General features: G+C 41.3%; 1 protein-coding gene across 1 annotated transcript in view; it reads right to left on the minus strand.

Moving 5' to 3' along the window:
- Positions 1-16,573, minus strand: part of lrrc9 (leucine rich repeat containing 9) — a 17,591-nt gene continuing 1,018 nt past the window's right edge. Inside the window, exons 3-34 of the mRNA XM_072366121.1 lie at positions 16,087-16,305; positions 15,771-15,911; positions 15,454-15,517; positions 15,260-15,330; positions 13,611-13,793; positions 13,350-13,505; positions 13,043-13,251; positions 12,807-12,938; positions 12,540-12,719; positions 12,316-12,430; positions 11,830-11,965; positions 10,966-11,106; positions 10,758-10,882; positions 10,337-10,522; positions 10,126-10,245; positions 9,774-9,965; positions 9,484-9,609; positions 9,243-9,383; positions 8,874-9,051; positions 8,528-8,748; positions 8,329-8,451; positions 8,097-8,227; positions 7,861-7,969; positions 7,633-7,772; positions 7,021-7,157; positions 6,369-6,586; positions 5,474-5,542; positions 4,504-4,629; positions 3,301-3,460; positions 2,932-3,085; positions 2,740-2,812; positions 1-1,530 (exon numbers count right to left, since the gene is read on the minus strand). Of these exons, the coding sequence (XP_072222222.1) occupies positions 2,779-2,812; positions 2,932-3,085; positions 3,301-3,460; positions 4,504-4,629; positions 5,474-5,542; positions 6,369-6,586; positions 7,021-7,157; positions 7,633-7,772; positions 7,861-7,969; positions 8,097-8,227; positions 8,329-8,451; positions 8,528-8,748; positions 8,874-9,051; positions 9,243-9,383; positions 9,484-9,609; positions 9,774-9,965; positions 10,126-10,245; positions 10,337-10,522; positions 10,758-10,882; positions 10,966-11,106; positions 11,830-11,965; positions 12,316-12,430; positions 12,540-12,719; positions 12,807-12,938; positions 13,043-13,251; positions 13,350-13,505; positions 13,611-13,793; positions 15,260-15,330; positions 15,454-15,517; positions 15,771-15,911; positions 16,087-16,305 (4,437 nt within the window). The 3' untranslated portion in view covers positions 1-1,530; positions 2,740-2,778. The remainder of the gene's footprint in view (positions 1,531-2,739; positions 2,813-2,931; positions 3,086-3,300; positions 3,461-4,503; positions 4,630-5,473; positions 5,543-6,368; positions 6,587-7,020; positions 7,158-7,632; positions 7,773-7,860; positions 7,970-8,096; positions 8,228-8,328; positions 8,452-8,527; positions 8,749-8,873; positions 9,052-9,242; positions 9,384-9,483; positions 9,610-9,773; positions 9,966-10,125; positions 10,246-10,336; positions 10,523-10,757; positions 10,883-10,965; positions 11,107-11,829; positions 11,966-12,315; positions 12,431-12,539; positions 12,720-12,806; positions 12,939-13,042; positions 13,252-13,349; positions 13,506-13,610; positions 13,794-15,259; positions 15,331-15,453; positions 15,518-15,770; positions 15,912-16,086; positions 16,306-16,573) is intronic.

The raw sequence follows: 16,573 nt of genomic DNA on the forward strand, positions 1-16,573 counted from the left end.
GTTCAATAATGCGATAAATGACACACAAGTCCAGAAATGAAAAGCGGTTAAGATTTAATGCTTCTGTGAGGTTTGCTCTCATCCAAAATGTCTACACAAAATAGAAGCATTTTCCTTTTCAGCCTAATTGTCAGTCTCCATTCACTCTTTATTCCACAGGAAACAAATTACAGGACAATGACAAGCGACAGCAATAATTCAATGACAGACTTTAAAAGAAGCAATATGGCAAGACAGGATGTATTTGTGAGGACAAGAAAACAAGAACTTGGAACATAATATGTACCTTTTGAAGAGAGAACAATTTACATTTTGTGAATGACTTGCAGAGGGTTGTCATCAGCAGCCGAACAGTTCATTTTTACAATTTCAGCTCCAGTGATGTTGATGAAATTGTGGCCCCTATCAAAGCACTTCTGAAGTTAATATAAGCTGGTGAGTCTGCAAAGCTTGTAAAGTGTAAAGTTGTCTCTTTATTAAGTGCTGCACAATATGCAGTGTGACCTCGGCATCAGATGTCAATCAATCTCCTCACCCCTCTTATACTCCCTCCTAAAATTGGAACCAGAGTAGATCGCAGTGAAAACATGCTCCATTCAGCAATTATTCACAGAGTTCTGGACTAATGGTGTTCTGAATGCACAGACACAGCAAATGCAGGGAGTTAGTGGACCAGCAGTAATGGCCCCATACAGAGCATGTGTTTCTGTGTGTGTGTGTGGGTTTAAGGATTCTACCGGGGGAGGGAGGCATCATCTATAACTGATTCGCAACAAGCACAAACATCTCTAATTATGAATCTAGATTACAACTGGAGAGAGCGACTCACTTCCCCCGCTCCTCTCCTCTTGCTGTCTCTCCTTCTCCCTCTCGGTCCCTCCTGCCTGAGCCACGCTCCATATCAGGCCGATGAAAACATAACCTGTCACATTCCATCCCATTAAACCAGCTACAAACCATGTGGTTCGCTCACGTGGAGGAGGGAGGGAGATACACAGAGCAGTGCATCTGGGTTCACTCAAAGGTGATGAATTATTCACATTTTTTATGCTAATGTCATTTTGATGTAAGAAATACAGACGGATTTTCAGATATGCAACATACTGTGTGAGGTAGCATGTCTACTATAAGCTTACAGCACCCACAACAAAATTAGAAATAGTTATATTTATAACATCCATGGTGCACATACTGTACACAAATATGAAATGTGTAATTATCCCCTGCAATACCAAATGCATTAGAGCACTCTCACTGAGCCCCCAAATCTGTGTCCTGAGTCCATCAGCTGCCATTTGATGTCAGGCAGAGCAAGGTAATGGCAGTGCACTCACTTGCGAAGTCATTAGCCCCGCTTAATGCTGGGAATTAACACAAATTAAGTGATGTTAAGTACATGCATTAGAGAGGAGCTTGTTTGGGGAGAGCTTTTCACTTTTGCAGTGTAGAGCTGTTGCCTCGGATGTTGAGCACAGACGTGATGCACAAAACTGAAGTACACGTAACCCCCTCCAACTGATGAGTTACCATCTACAGAGCAAAAGAAAAATTAGCAAAAGGACTGATTAGCAGTGTTAATGGAGCTCTAAGGACACCTAGTGGTCATATTAAAGCCACTAATCAGTGGATTGGACGAGATGTTCTTTACTAAAATGCTGCCGCCTTTGCAATGGCTGTCATTACATTTACAGTTTTGGTCAAAAAGTGCAGTTTTCCAGAAGTGTCTTCCGACTCAGTGTTATGCTATCTTCAAGGAGAGTGTTTAATGAATGAGTTTAAAAGGACAACAATAAATTTTAGAGACATTTACTGTAGCAGCCTGCAAAGTAAAACTGGAGAAAGCTTCTCAGCATTGTAATATGAGTGCCATTCTGTTGGAATTCCATTAAACTGTGTGTCTGGATTACAATAATCAGTTCAGAGGTCTCACAATAAAGGAACAAAATGTATTTTAGTTCCATATTCAGATTTTTTTTACTAACCAAAGGACCACTAGAGTAAACCAACAGGAATATATATCTATCTATCTATATAGGTATGGTAACTTAATTTCCAGCCAAAAACACACGATTTTCCTGTTAGGGACAAAACTGCAGTAGGCTTTTTGAAAAGAGGCTAACATGATGAAACCAACAATCTCTGAAATCCATTTGGACCTTATTCAAGATTACATTTTTATCTTAGTGACTGCAGATTATTGTCTACAGAGAGGTGTGCTAAAGCTGGATTATCCACTTGTTGGGGATGCATTTGACCCGATGGATGCAACATGCCAGCCTCACACGCTCTTACATCTGTGAGTGTTTTTTTTTTGTTGTTGTTGTTGTTTTTTTCAACTTGTTTGGGGCATAGGAGGAGATGGCAGTTGAAATGACACCAATGCCTCTCATCCCCAGATTACCATGGTTAGTGATCCCCGTATGTGGGGAGAAAATGGAGACAATCATTATAAATGCTTTTGAGAGGAATGCATGGCATGCCTTCATCAAGCAACACAATTTACTTCTCATTAAAGACATTTTTCATTCAAACTACTCTATGATACGCAAAATACATTATTCAACAAATTGTTTATGTTTTAAAAAGTTGAGGGATTCATTGTCATGTCAAAAACCAACAACTCACGTATGGAGATGCTCTTCTCAATTATGGAAAACGTACAAAAAGTAATGTCCTGCACTTCTTGTCAGCACACAGAAACATGAAATATGACCAGATATGACTGCTTTGTGTTTTCACCTGTGTTCTGATCACTCAATGCTCCAACTCATCTGACTGCTACATGGGTGGAGGTTTGCCACCATGAGGGAATCTGGAATACAGTAATAAGTATAAGAAAACAGCCACCTTGGAGACTTTTGATTTTTTTAAATGTTTTCTGAAACGTTGAAATAAGCATTTTAATATTCAAGCCATCTTGTCCATAACAACCTGCTGTCTTGCTCTGGTTTAGAATATGTGAAGATAGCTCTGTTTCCGTCAGATTGGTCTGTGGTTGGCAGGTTGCTTACTGTTCTCCTGTTGTGTCTGAAGTTAGTGTCAATTTGGTTGCTTCGACCAGCATTACAGTACTTGTGCTTCTTGTCTGATTTGGAGATCAGGGCAGAGATGAAAGTTAGAGGGTCAGAGGTAGTGTCACTAACAGCAGTTACCTGATATAATACTGCAAAGTGAACAATTCTAGGGCATGACGGAACAAATCTCCACAAGTCCATCTAAACCTTAGCTTTTTCATGATAAAACTTAAGACATGCACAAAGAAAATGTTAGAATCACACTTGTGTGTGTAGTGGTTCTCACCTGAATTACCTGGGAAGGTGTCATGCCCATGCATAAAGTTCTGTAGTCCTCCACTTACACTCATTCCTCTTAGAGTGGTGTTCTGAGGCAAAATGGGCAGCAGTCCAGGTAGGTTGATTTCAGTGGTAGGGAGAGATGCTCCAGGGTGCTGAGAGCTTTGCTTAAAGACAAAAATAACATTGACAGAACTGCTATGAATAACATCAGAAGATGTTCAAATAATACGTAAAAAGGTCTTTGACCTAACCAACACTTGCATCATTACTCTGCAGTGGTTTATTTTTTTCCTACCACAGTCCATCCAAAGTGTCCACTTCACCCATACACTTGGCATAGGTTAGATGATTAGATTTCCAGTTGTTCCGCATATATAAGCATCTTATAGGGGAACAGTAATTATTTTTCATTACTAACAATGTTCAAATTCAAGCAAAAGCAGTTGCAGGCTTCGATTAAGAGTGACAACTGGGATGGCATTCATGGGAGTCACAGAGGGGAGGTTTGTATTTTTAATTAGAAAACCCAGAATGTCTCTTCTGTCATTTCCATATCTACGATTAGCAAACAGAGTGGGTCGTGTTGACCTGGCTAATACAGGGCAAATCCACTGGTGCATTATCGGCCGGGCACATTTCATCTAATCAGCAGGATGATGCTAGCAGGCTTATACTGCTTTTAATTCAGCGCTACAGGAGCATTACCACCCCTCTCTCATTACATGAACATTAAATCAGTCAGACTGACATGAAAGAGTCTGATCCAGGCTTTCCCTTTTTTATGTGTCAGAGGTTTGGTTGTTGTCATTTTTTGTTCTTTTTATGTCTTTTTATGAGCGTTGTCTCTAATCATTTGCCATCTCGTCAGGACAGAAATGGGGATGGCTGACTCTTTTTTTGTAATACAACCTCACCTCTGCAAATTTTCTTAATTAAAACCTTCCCTTTTTATGTGTATGCAGGGCTGTAGCCAGGTTTTATACAAAAAAATTAGATCGCTAGTTTCAATAATGCTGCACTCACTGTCCTCAGTATATAACTGGACACATATATAAAGGTGTCGGTTTATGACTTTGCCGATGCACAGACACACAAACTGAAATGTAACATGTTCATGTGTTACCCCTAAAGTTGGAAAAAAAAATTATTCAAGACATATTCATTTTTTTGGAGTTACTACCATATGTATGATGTCCATAGTTCTTACAGATTGGTCCGCACTGAGGAGTTCAGCCCTGGTCCGTTCCTCCAGAGTGACCGTCACTCCATCTAGAACCTGCAACTGGGACAGATGAAGCACTACTGCTGGTCTGTGGAGAGAATTTCGTGCAACCTAATGAGAGGGAAAAAAGTAAAACACTAGTTTGATAAAGCGTACTGGTTACAAACCACTTTGTCCCTAACTTACATCTAGAAATTGTAATAATGGAGCCTGCCTGAAGCCATGGCTTGAGACATCTGGGATAAATATGATGCTATGTGGCTTCCAGCATTGCTATGGTGTTCCCAGCGGCTATTCCAGTGACCCAGCTGACAGCAGCAGATATGTCCCTTCCCAGCTGAGGGCACCTTCTGGCCAGAGTATAAAGCCAGCTTGTCCAGACACAGAAATGCATGTTCCTGCAGGACACTGCTTCTGTTAACTTCTCTGTGTGTGCTAAAGGATGTCCAGTGGAAAAACTTTGGCTGGATAATATGGGAGAGACAGCTATTTCATGCAAGCAACAGCAGGAAGTATTGTCTCCAGGGTGGCTGTTGGCCTCTAGTCCCTGGCAGGATTAATACCCTGTCCCATGGGAAGAGATCAGGAATGGGGTCTAAAAGTAAAGAGGCTATCACAGCTGAGCATTACCCTGTGGACAACAGAGAGGCCATGGGCTGCAGGCTCTGCTCAAGCTTGATCCATAAGCTCCAGATGGGTGATATAACAGGGGCAATAGTACCCTGCCATTTGGTCAACGAATATGTCTCTGATGCCAGCCAGTTTGAGGCGCAGCAGACGGCCTATCATGTAATCACTTAATTTAGAGTTTTGTATTTGTAAGCATGCGTTCTATAATTTGAGAGTCAAAAAGCTAAAAGTGCTCCGACAGTTCGTAACATTATGAAAGCTTAATATGATGAAAAAATAATAATAAATCAGTTCTGTGGACAAACTCAGACTCAGAAATACTTACAGGATTTCCAACCACAGAGAGCTCTGTCAGTGAGGGAAGAACCTCTAATTTATCGAGCTCTGTGATGTCCTGTAAAAAAGCAGAGAAACAAAGATTATTTTTTGTTCTCTCTCATTCACCAGCACCTCATTTAACTATTCCTCCCCACTTGTTATGGCCTCCTGTATGTTGATAATGGAGACATATGCAGCAGGGCAGAACCTTTCAGAATTCTGGAGTAGGGAGGATGGAAGCAGATGATGGCAGAGATTACATGTGTGAGCTTGCATTAATCTCATGAGAGAGTTTGGGCACGCAACGGGCCATAGGGGTGTTTTCTCTCATTCCCGGCTTTATGCTCGGACTTGGCTGTGATTCAAAGACACCCCCACTGTGAGGGGCTATGCTCTGGGATGATTGCTGTATTTTATGTCCTAATTGAATGCGTGAAAACATTAAGGAAGTGAAGGAAAAAAGGAAGTGGCAACAAAAGTGCAAATCACTCGCCCTGGGTGAGGAGATGCAGACTGAGAAGCTGATTACACGTTGTCCTGATTGTTCCCCTCTTTCTTCATATACACGGCCCTGACCTTCAATCAAACTTGATTCTCCTTAATACTACCCCTTGCATGCCACAGTGGGTGGTAATGGCTCATGATTACTATACTTCATGTCTTACTTTGCAAATGCAGGGAAAAGTAATACTGCTGCATGCTGAATAAAACACATTCTTAAACACCTGACAGATATGAACCAATCAGTAAAAGTTGCTGGTAAATCAAAAACTGCACAAAGGATGAATGTGACCTTCCTGATAACCTCTGGAAATATCTGTGCTGTGAGTCTTTCAGGCAGTTTGATTTAATATGCAGTTTCATTAAAATTCTCGATACAAACCTTAAAAAAATCAGAATACCTGCAGCTTGTTCATCCCGAGGAAGAGCTTGCGGAGCTCAGTCAGAGGATCGAGATGGTTTAGCTCCCGGATACGGTTCTCTGTAAGGTGCAGTTCTAGTAGGACACTCTGGGCTATGAAGGAGTTCTTGGCCAGAGATTTAATCCGGTTTCTATCTAGCACAAGCTCTCTGAGCTGGTGAAGTCCCTCCAAGCCCTCCACCTGACTGATTTCATTGCCTAGGGAGAGACAAAACCTCATAAAACATTGAACAAACATCTCAGATCACGGCTTTTTATAAACAAAAGAGAGGAGTGAATAGCACACCCTAAACAATACAAAAAAAGGCTCCCTTCCAATACTTTATAAATATTTGTTTGCTTCTGCTGCAATGAGTACTGAAATTACAGACAGAGCTTCCAAAGGGTTCTAAGAAAAGAAAAGTGAGGTTGGTTTTGTGGGACAAACCACCCAGACAAAGCAAAGCTCAATCAAGAGCCATCAAAAGCTGTTGAAAAGCAAGTCAGTTGTCCTTTTCTTCAAGTTTCATCACCCACCTGGCCTTAGGTCTTTGGGAGACTTTGCTCTTTTAGTGCTTGTCTTTTCACGGGTTCTATACCCCTCATTTTTAGTTGGCTTTGAGTGGGAGGGGTGGTACGTGAACCGTACATACCTTGGAGGAAGAGCGCTTTAAGATTGGTGAGCCTGCTGAGCTGTAGATTGGCCATATTGGAGATGCCATTGTGACTCAAATGAAGCACCTCCAGGCTTCCCATCAGTGGCTCCAAGCTGCCAGTGGGCCCTGTATCCCTTAAACACAGGCACAGAAAAACAGTTTGTAACCTCTGTGGTTAAACGAACATCTTGTTCTCCCTCCTGCTGCTGCGTTTATCTGGCCGGGACTAACAGGTGCGGGCAAACTCTTGACAATCAGAGTCCAGCCAAACAAAAGGATGCCTGTTACAGCTCCACTTGTTCTTTACAAAAGACATTTGTATTTGAATAAAACAATAATGATATTCGTGCAATATGTTGACTTGGATATTCAGTTAATTTCAGAGATTAATTAAAAAAAATTCAACATAACAATTCCTTTTTAAGTCAAATTATGAGAATTTTCTGATGTTTGCACCAACATGCATTGGGTGGTCAGTGCTGCCCCCTAATGGTCACTCTCCATAAAACAACTTTTCAAATTAAACAAATAAAAAGAAACATAGACAGGAAACATTCTGGAAAAACTTACCTTTTCGATAATTGACTAATATACACTCATTTTTATTACCTGCTAGCTTTAGATGGGTTCTGTTGGCCATACCCACTGGAGTGGACTTTACTGTACAGCATCTGTCTGTTTGTCAGATGAGCCTGAGTCTTGTGCCGGGGCAAAATGGACTCAATGTGGTTGTGGTTCAGACACAGAGCCTAGAAAGAAGACAGTGTGAATAATTCATTTGTGTAAGGCTCATTTTCAGACAGTCTGCTGACATGTAACACTTAGTGTGATTTGTGCCTTGATGTTGGGCAGGTGGATGAGGCCTGAGAAGGAGGTGAGGTTGTTGTGGTCTAAGTTGACACTGCGCAGGTTACAGAAGAGGTCTGCTGGAGACAGATCGACCGTCCTGTGGGAGGGAAGGTGGAAATTCCTCATGCTTTGGCTTTCAGAACTATATTCATGACCATTGTATTTAACATTCTCATATTGATTTTCAAGTTTGTCTTTATTTGCTTCATCAAGCGGGCTTTTACCTAATGCAGCAGGATTGCAAGGTTAGGTAGGTGATTTCTGTGTAGTTCGAGTGGCCAAGCTTTTCTGCTACCGTGTCAGTTGTAAGTCTCCCCCTAAACATATTCTTTGCACTCTCACACTCGCTTACTTCCTGGAGAAAACAACGTAAAAAAAGAGAAACAAATGCAAAACACTGTATATAAGTGCGGATAAATCCGAGAGGTTTAGTTAGTTGCAGATTCTGGCACGTACCACTGCAATTCCATCCAGAGCTTTAAGGGAAGGCAGATGGAACACAACATATATTCGATAGTTTTCCAGTTTCTGCACCAAAGGATTCCCATAGAGATCCAGAATGATGAGATTTGCCAACCCCTGATGAGGAAAAAGCTGCGTATGAGCTCAAGTACAATGAAAATGGTGGGAAAAATCTGAAACCTACTCTCCTCACTTTGAGATAGTAGATGTCTCTTGATGTAGAAATCTGGTTGCCTCCGATGTAGAGTTCAAGAAGAGACCTGAGTCTCTGGATGCCATGTAGGGATGTGATGCAGTTGTTCTCCACTGAAAGAAAGGTGAGGCTGGGCAACTGGTCCAGAACTGACGCATCTAAAGTGGACAACTGATTCCCATCTACACTCAGTTTATTCAGGTACTGCAGTCTTGTTAAGCCTGAATAATAAAAAAAGAAGGCAAAGCCATGAGAGGAAGGAGTGACAGTTACTTTGTTATGGGTTTGTCAGAGAAAAAAGATTTGAATGTTGTAATTTTCCATTGTAATGTTGAGCGTGGCTGACCACTGAGTGTGCTGATGCTGTTATTGTTCAGGGCAAGCTCCTCCAGCTTCAGGCAGCTATCGAGACCCTCCACTTTAGAGATGTCGTTATCATTGAAGGAGGCCCAACGCAGGTTCACAAGCTTATTTAGATTGATAAGTTTGGAAATCCGTTGGTTGTCAAGGTTGAGAGAGGTGATCTAGTTAAAATTGTAGTTTCCCACGCAAACAAAAGAGTGTTTACATGAGTGAAGATGAAACATATTACAATGTGAATATTTCCAGGCAGAATTCCCCCTCCTCACACTTTCAGGTAGGTATTTTCCAGAAACATTATATGTGTATCTTCACAATCACTTTGTTAATGAGAAGGCCACATGCTGTAACTCACCTTCGAGGTCCAGTCTGGCTCCAGTTCTCTGACGGGTCCCCAGGGTGCCGGTCTCAAACGATGTAGGAGCTGAGCTGTTGACAGCAGACTGAGACTGCGGGGACGGTCACTGGTGGTACGAGAGTGTGCCAGAAGAGTTGCCTGATTTGATTTGATTATAGTAGAATGTCTCTTTACTCAGACCAGCTCTAAGAAATAAAAACAAAATGTATCTGAGAAGAATTATTTAAAAAATCTTAACCTGGTTAATTTTGGATGTGGCAGCCATCTGAACTGCCTCTGCAGCCTCCTCCTCTGTGACTAACATGCCATCCAGGTGTGTAAGGGCCGTGAGACGCCCTAATATGGTCATTCTGACCGTCTCTGACTGAAATGAGGAAAAATTACTCAAACCTACTTATGCTTTCCATCTTAAATTTGTGACCATTTACTCCATGTACATGCAGAATGTTTGATGTAATGTTAAACATTTAATTTGTTGAGCTTACACTTGTATTTCGATTAATCTCCATATTTGATCACAGCACGCACCTTGTTCCAGGGATTGTATCGGGTGTCCAGTTTCAGCAAAGCAGGTGTGTGTTTCCTCAGCACAGATGTATCCTCTCTGGCTTTGGTCAACTTGTTCCAGCACACGTCAAGCTGTCTGAGCTGTCCCAGCCCCCGCAGCCCTTCCAGAGTCACGAGGTGGTTAAAGCTAGCGTCCAAAAACTCGAGATTAGGCTGGAAACAGAGCGGATGCATGTTAGACATTTCCTCTTCATATGATGGTCCAAAATACTCTCTTTTGGGCTTCTTTAGCATCCAAGTTTCTATTAACATGCTGCTATGTATGGCCTTAAACACACTTCACTTCAACACAATTTCACATGGTTACATTTACCATGTGAGAAACGTCATCTAGGTGTGTGAACTCATTGAAACTGATGGTGAGATGTCTCAGAGCTGTGAGGCTGGAAATCTCTCTTATTTTACTCAGACTGTTGCCATGAAGGTTAAGCACCTGTAGATTCAGTAATATATCAATGACAGGTTACTGTGAGTGTGTAAAACTGTCCTCAGAATTGCACACTTAAAAGAGACTAAAGACTTACAGTGATCTGACTGAGGATATTGGCTCTGGCCACAGATAGCAAAATTTTATCATCCAAGCTCAACACTTTGGGCTGCATTTTCAGCACAGGTTCCATGTTGAGGGCTGCTTTGTCCAGGATGATATCATTGGAAAGAGCAGTATCGCTCTCTGCCCTGTGACTCAGCGCTGCAGATAGATCTTTGTCCTGATAACGGCACATTAAAATGTTCAGAACACATACACGCTTATAGGTGCACACTCTAATAAAGACTCTAATAAAGACAAAATTGCCCCAGAAAACCTTTTGGATTTAACAAGGATTTCAGTTTTATATGTCTAATTAACATTAAGCAAATGCTTGTTCAATACAAATGGACCAAAGCCGACATATTGAGTATAGCAGTGTTAACAAACAGTGAGGAGACAGATGTGCTAATTACCCCAGTGACATATTGAAAATATATAATATACTCCGGTAGGACAAGCTCATGGTCAAACACAAACCACTGCCTTCGACGGGGATTGCTATCAGTGCCAGTGTTTGTTTTGGTTGGGCACGGACTCTCTGAATAAAAAACACAGAGATGCAAAAAGCGTGAACAATGCAAACAAGAAAACAGTTGCTGTGTCTTATAATTCACCGCATACCATCACTCGCTGCAGATCTGCGCTTGGCGTCCAAATTGCGATACACAGAGCAGACTCTTGGATAGCTGCTGATATCCCTCGGTTCTCCGTCACGGATAGGCATGCTGTTACCCACAAACACTTTGGAAACAATAATATGACCTACAGGCATAAAAAAAACAAAAAACATTTCCACTTCAGACTTTAGGAGCAAAGCTCCAGCTATCATTGGTATCAGGCAAGGGGTGAGGTTTGTCCCCAATTCTTTGATCATCATTGATCATCTGTCCGGACAATTCAAAGCTTGTCAAACAGGATGCGTGGCTGGTAATTTACTGGTGAACCATACTTTGTTTGTGAATGATCCTGTGGCTTTTGGTCTGAGTTGTGCTGGTCTCTAGCATCTCCTTACAACTGCGTTTGCGCCATGAATTCAGTGGAACATGATATCAAATATAATTGTAAGAGTGTCTTTATTATCTGTTGAATCAAAGAGGACGCAAGCCTACAATTCTCAGGCTTTAAATTGTCTGATAACAATCTTAGTTTCTGCAATAAGATTCAATATCTTGGACATTTTATTACAGAACAAACAACAGATGATGAAGACATTTCTCGGCAGCGGTGCAAACAGATGGAGTGTGACAATGTCTTTGTTTAAGGCCTATTGTGCACCACTCGGATATGTTAGCCTGCACGGACTTAGTTGCTTATAATAATGCCAAGAGAATGTTATGTTAGGCTGAGATGTTTTAGTGCAAATCAGGTGTTCATGGTTTTATGTTAATATTTGATGTCATGCCTTGTGTTTGTTTTTTTTTTCATTTTGGACCTTGAGTCTGCAATAACGCTTGACTAATATTAATACGACTGAGAGTAGCTCACCATGCCTGAAAGGGATTGTATCCGTGCTTTGCGTGGAATCCCCTTGGCTGGCGTGGCACACCGCATCCTCAATTCTGGGTTGTTCAGTTACACCTAAGCTGTTCGATAAGGGTACAGCATCCTCTCTTCCCAAAGCCTAACCAAAACAGTCAGCATAGCAAAAGTCAGCTTGCTTTGGACCACGTGTGAATTGAAGATAAGAAACTACAAAGCATAACACACAGTTCTGCTATTTCTGTACAGACACAAGTCAGTCAGACACAAAGGTCACAATGTCACATAAGCAGACCTTTTCCTTGCTTTAAGCGTTGACTGCATTCTGCTTAATAACTCCACATGATTAGTAGGAATTCATTTTGCACATGCAGTGCATTGTATTGTATTGTACTGGTATGGAGTAGTGAACTGACTAATTCACTAGTTCTCACCTTACACTTGATAGTCAGTGGTGTTGTGTAGATGAATTCCTTCTAGCAGCACACTCACCTTTTGTTGCTGGGTTGTTCTGAAACCTTCCTCCATAATGCCGAAAGCCTCTTCTCTCTCAGATTTTTCAGGGTCAGCTATGTAGAATAAGTACTCCAGTCGACGTCTGTAATTCCTGTTTAAAAAGATTCTTTCACAGGCTGTCAAAATATTAAGCTTATGTCTGTAAGGATATTGTTCAAAGTCATTCATAAGCCTTTTATTTGCTATCTAGCTTTACTTACTGTGAGAAAGTAAGAGATTCTTCACTGGAAAGCAGGCTATGGAGCTTGTCCTCAAAGCGAAGCCTCAAAGCACTGTTGTGAATGCGGAAAACTTTATCGATCTTAATGTCAGTGATGCTATGACTTTTGTAGTCTGAAGGAGTGAAGCGGGAAAACAGGAGGTCGCAACATGAAGTAAACCTGTTGGCCAGACAAAAAAAAAAAAATCTTTTACTTCTTCTCTGTGAGTGTTACGTACAAGATGATACAATAATACTGAACAAGTACCAGGGGTCCGTAGGGCAGCCCTCCTCCAATCGGATATTTCCAACACTTTCTAGCTCCATCAATAAAAACTGCACCACATGTTCCATCCTTTTTGTGGCTTGGGTCAATTCGTGCTGATACCAGGCTTCGATACTGCACATAAAATGACAAACATTGTCTCTTCAGGTTGGAGCTATACTGCAGCACTTCAGAAATTGAATGTCCTGCACATAAACAAATTGATGAAGGAAACTAACTCATCCATCCTACTGGCCCATGATTTCAGTCTCTCCCTCAGTGCTTCAGTCTTAAGGAGTATTTTGCGCTCCATGGCAGGATCACGACTGATGTCACTTCTTTCAGTTAAACCATCCTCTGGGTGGGCTGATTCTGGTCCTGGTTCATTCTCCAGCTTACAGCCAGACTTCTTGCATCCAACGGGCATCATGGAGAGCTCACGCTCAAGCTAGGAATATTTACAAATGCAAACAGCTCTATATAACTCATCCTGCACACTTCTCACAAACGAGACTATTTTCGAAACCTTTCAGGGACCGCACATACACTTTTGAGTGCATGACTGAGGGTCCTGATGCGTTGCTCGGGTATCTGCAACAGAGCTTTCTTCCTCTCCATCAGATTGAATTGAGTCTCTGCCAGGTTCCTGTGAGCAGTGCGTACCCGCATGTTGTAGTACATCATTTTCTTCATCACGGCAGACTAAAGAAGAAAAATGCAAAAGTCAAAACGACGTTTTCAGTTTCTCAAATGTTGCTGAAGAAATCTTGAGTTGAAACACAGAGCCCGGCGGACACTTCTCGATACCTCTGCCGCTTCCTTGACTTGTTTGCCAGAGACGTCGTAAATGTCGAGCCGCTGAAGGCCAGGCATGTGGTACAGAAGATGCGTGGCATAGTTGCACAGCAGACACACTGGGTTTGAGGTTGACATGGGGTCCTTCAGGGCTAATTCTCTCAGATGGGGCAAATGGGCGAGCAGGGTCAGCTCCTGTTACAGCGTGACATAAAAGCAAGACCTCTGTTGGTCGCGGATAAGTGTTTTCCAAACGACACTTTTGTTCCCCACGGTACATTTTCTTATCTTTTTCGTGAGTTCAGCAAACATGTGTTCAGTACATTTTGACCTCATCAGTAAAGTCCACATTGCATATAGGAAACTGTCCACAATATGCAGCACTGTATGTTCAATCTCTTCTAGGCTGCAGGATGCCACATAAATTATCTGGCCCCTTGACACGTTCCCTTTTTTTTCCTTGATCAAATTTACATAAACTATTTAATTTCTCACAAATTATAAAAAGATTCCTTATCATAAACATCCAGTGACCTAAAAATAGGGTTTCTGCAACCCTCGTGTTGTTGACTGCGCGCTGGAAACGATGTGTAAATATCAGACAGGTGCCATTAAAAGTGAAAAAGTGTCCTGGAAGAATACCATTTCTTTTCTCCTCTTTATTCACCGCAGCCAAAAAAGATATGACCCTCTGAAAATGCAAAGGAGCAGAGACCTTTTCTTTGATCCCGCTGTTATTGCCCCGGGCTCTGCACAATGAGCAGCAATAATTGCATTCCTTAAAGCTGGACTGGAGAAATGTGCTGTGGTGTGAAGCCAATCAAAGCAAGAAACACAAAAGTTTTTGTGTGCCTCGTCAAAATGACCTTGTACAAAACAGCGTATCAGTGTGCTCTGAATGAGCTCGTCAGCAGCAGCAGACTGTGTCTAAAATGTACAACTAACATAAACCTTGATATTAAGTATCAAACCGTCACTATCAAACCAAACACAATGATTGCATATAGCTGAGTATGGAATGAAAAAGATTTAAATCTTGCGACTCAATACCTCAGAGCGGTCTTGTTAAACCACCCTGTTGGAAAAATGATTGAAAATCTGATCTGACCGAGACCCCGACAGCTATCAAGAATTTATAAATGGCCTTTTGTCACGCTCTGGTTTTTAACAAGACAATAAGCAGGGTTATGACAAAAGGCTGGTTGCTGGAATAAGAGCTGAGGCGTCGTGCCAATCAAAGCAAGAGCGACATAACTTTTTCGCTTTTCTTGTCAAAAGGGCCTTCAACAAAACAATGACTTGCTCCGAATGCGTTTGTCAGCTGCTCCACACGTAGAGAATGTATAACTAACACAAAGCTGTATTATTAAAGAAAAACTTTTCTGCAGTTTTTATTTTGGATTCATTTCTTAAATAAGATGAAATAAATGTATATCATTGAATGCAGGAGGGCAAAAACGGTAAATCATGCAGCTCAATACCTCAACGAAGGTCTCGTTCGTCTGTTGCAGAAATGATTAAAATCTGAACTGACCCAGACCATGAAAAGAATGTAGAAATGCCATTTTGTCAACCCAAGGATTTTTTAATAAGATTTCAAAAATAAGTGAGAAAACTTTTTAGAAAGAATTCGAAGAGCATATTTGGGTGTTTAGTCTTACCTTAAAGGAGCTGATCCTGTTCCCGGACAGATTGAGATTCTCAAGGCTGACATTGGGATCAAGGCTGTTCCCTAAAAAAAATAAAAATAAAATGAAAAAGAAGTTAAACATTATTTTGATTTTTTTTTCTTTCCCCTCGCCAAATCTCTAATCAAATGTGACAAAGAAAACGGAGAAGATTCTACAAATCCTACCAATCTTTTCAATGTGGTTGTCAGCGAGGTTCAGTTCCCTAAGGTTTTGAAGTGTGTTCAAGCCCTTTAAGGGGAAGAAAATACAGAACTGGTCAACAATATTCATATGCTGCATGAAAAATGATTATTTTTTAAATGTAGTTTTTGGACTATCCATCCGGTCCTAAAAAGAAGAGATGCAGAGGTAGGTAGGTAGGTAGGTAGGTAGGTAGGTAGGTAGGTAGGTAGGTAGGTAGGTAGGTAGGTAGGTAGGTAGGTAGGTAGGTAGGTAGGTAGGTAGGTAGGTAGGTAGGTAGGTAGGAATTTACATTTCAAACCTGTATCTTAGTAATGCGGTTGTTATTAAGCCACAGAACTTCTAGGTTGACCTGCAGTTCTAGATTCTTTATTTCACAGATCTGATTATCATAAAGGTAGAGTTTCTCCAGTTTCTGACAGTTTTGTAGTCCAGACATTTCCTGTAGCAGAAGACGAAATGACACGGGTTACTTTGATGCATGTGACGTAACACTGCGTGCAATTAGAACTGCGTCGTCGAGTCACAACAGGCTGACATAAAACTAACTTCAGTTAGACTGCAACGATTCAAGGGGTTACATGTGTTTTTGTCACGTAAATGCAGGACGAACTCACTGTGAGATGGCACTGGACTATCCAGAGCTCTTGGAGCAGAGGACAGCACTCAAGTCCTTCAATGTGTTTTATATCCTGTTCCACGATAGTAAGCTGGCAGAGACTTGGGAAAAAGGAGAGCCCGACCATGCGGGGGAAACCAGAGAAGAAGATCTCCAGTGACCTGATGTTGCTCCCTTCTTGTGAAATTTTGTCATAGCACACCCCATTAACCTGGCACTGTTGAAAAGGAGAGGATAATAACTCAAACGTATAGACACCTAATCATCACTTTACCTTTATCACTATCTTAAAATCACATAAATTCAATGTGAGTTTCACACACCCTGTTTCAACAGAGGGTGGAACAATATATGAATAACTACTGAAAATAAAAAGAGTTAACAGTCAACATTTATTTTACAACAGTTGATATATTGTTTTCCCTTTATTTTCTACCAAGTACTATGTTCACATGATTGTTATATCACTGCATTATGCATCTAAA

This window comes from Leuresthes tenuis, unplaced genomic scaffold, assembly GCF_036924035.1.
Source record: "Leuresthes tenuis unplaced genomic scaffold, fLeuTen1.0.hap1 SCAF_15, whole genome shotgun sequence".
NCBI lineage: Eukaryota > Metazoa > Chordata > Actinopteri > Atheriniformes > Atherinopsidae > Leuresthes > Leuresthes tenuis.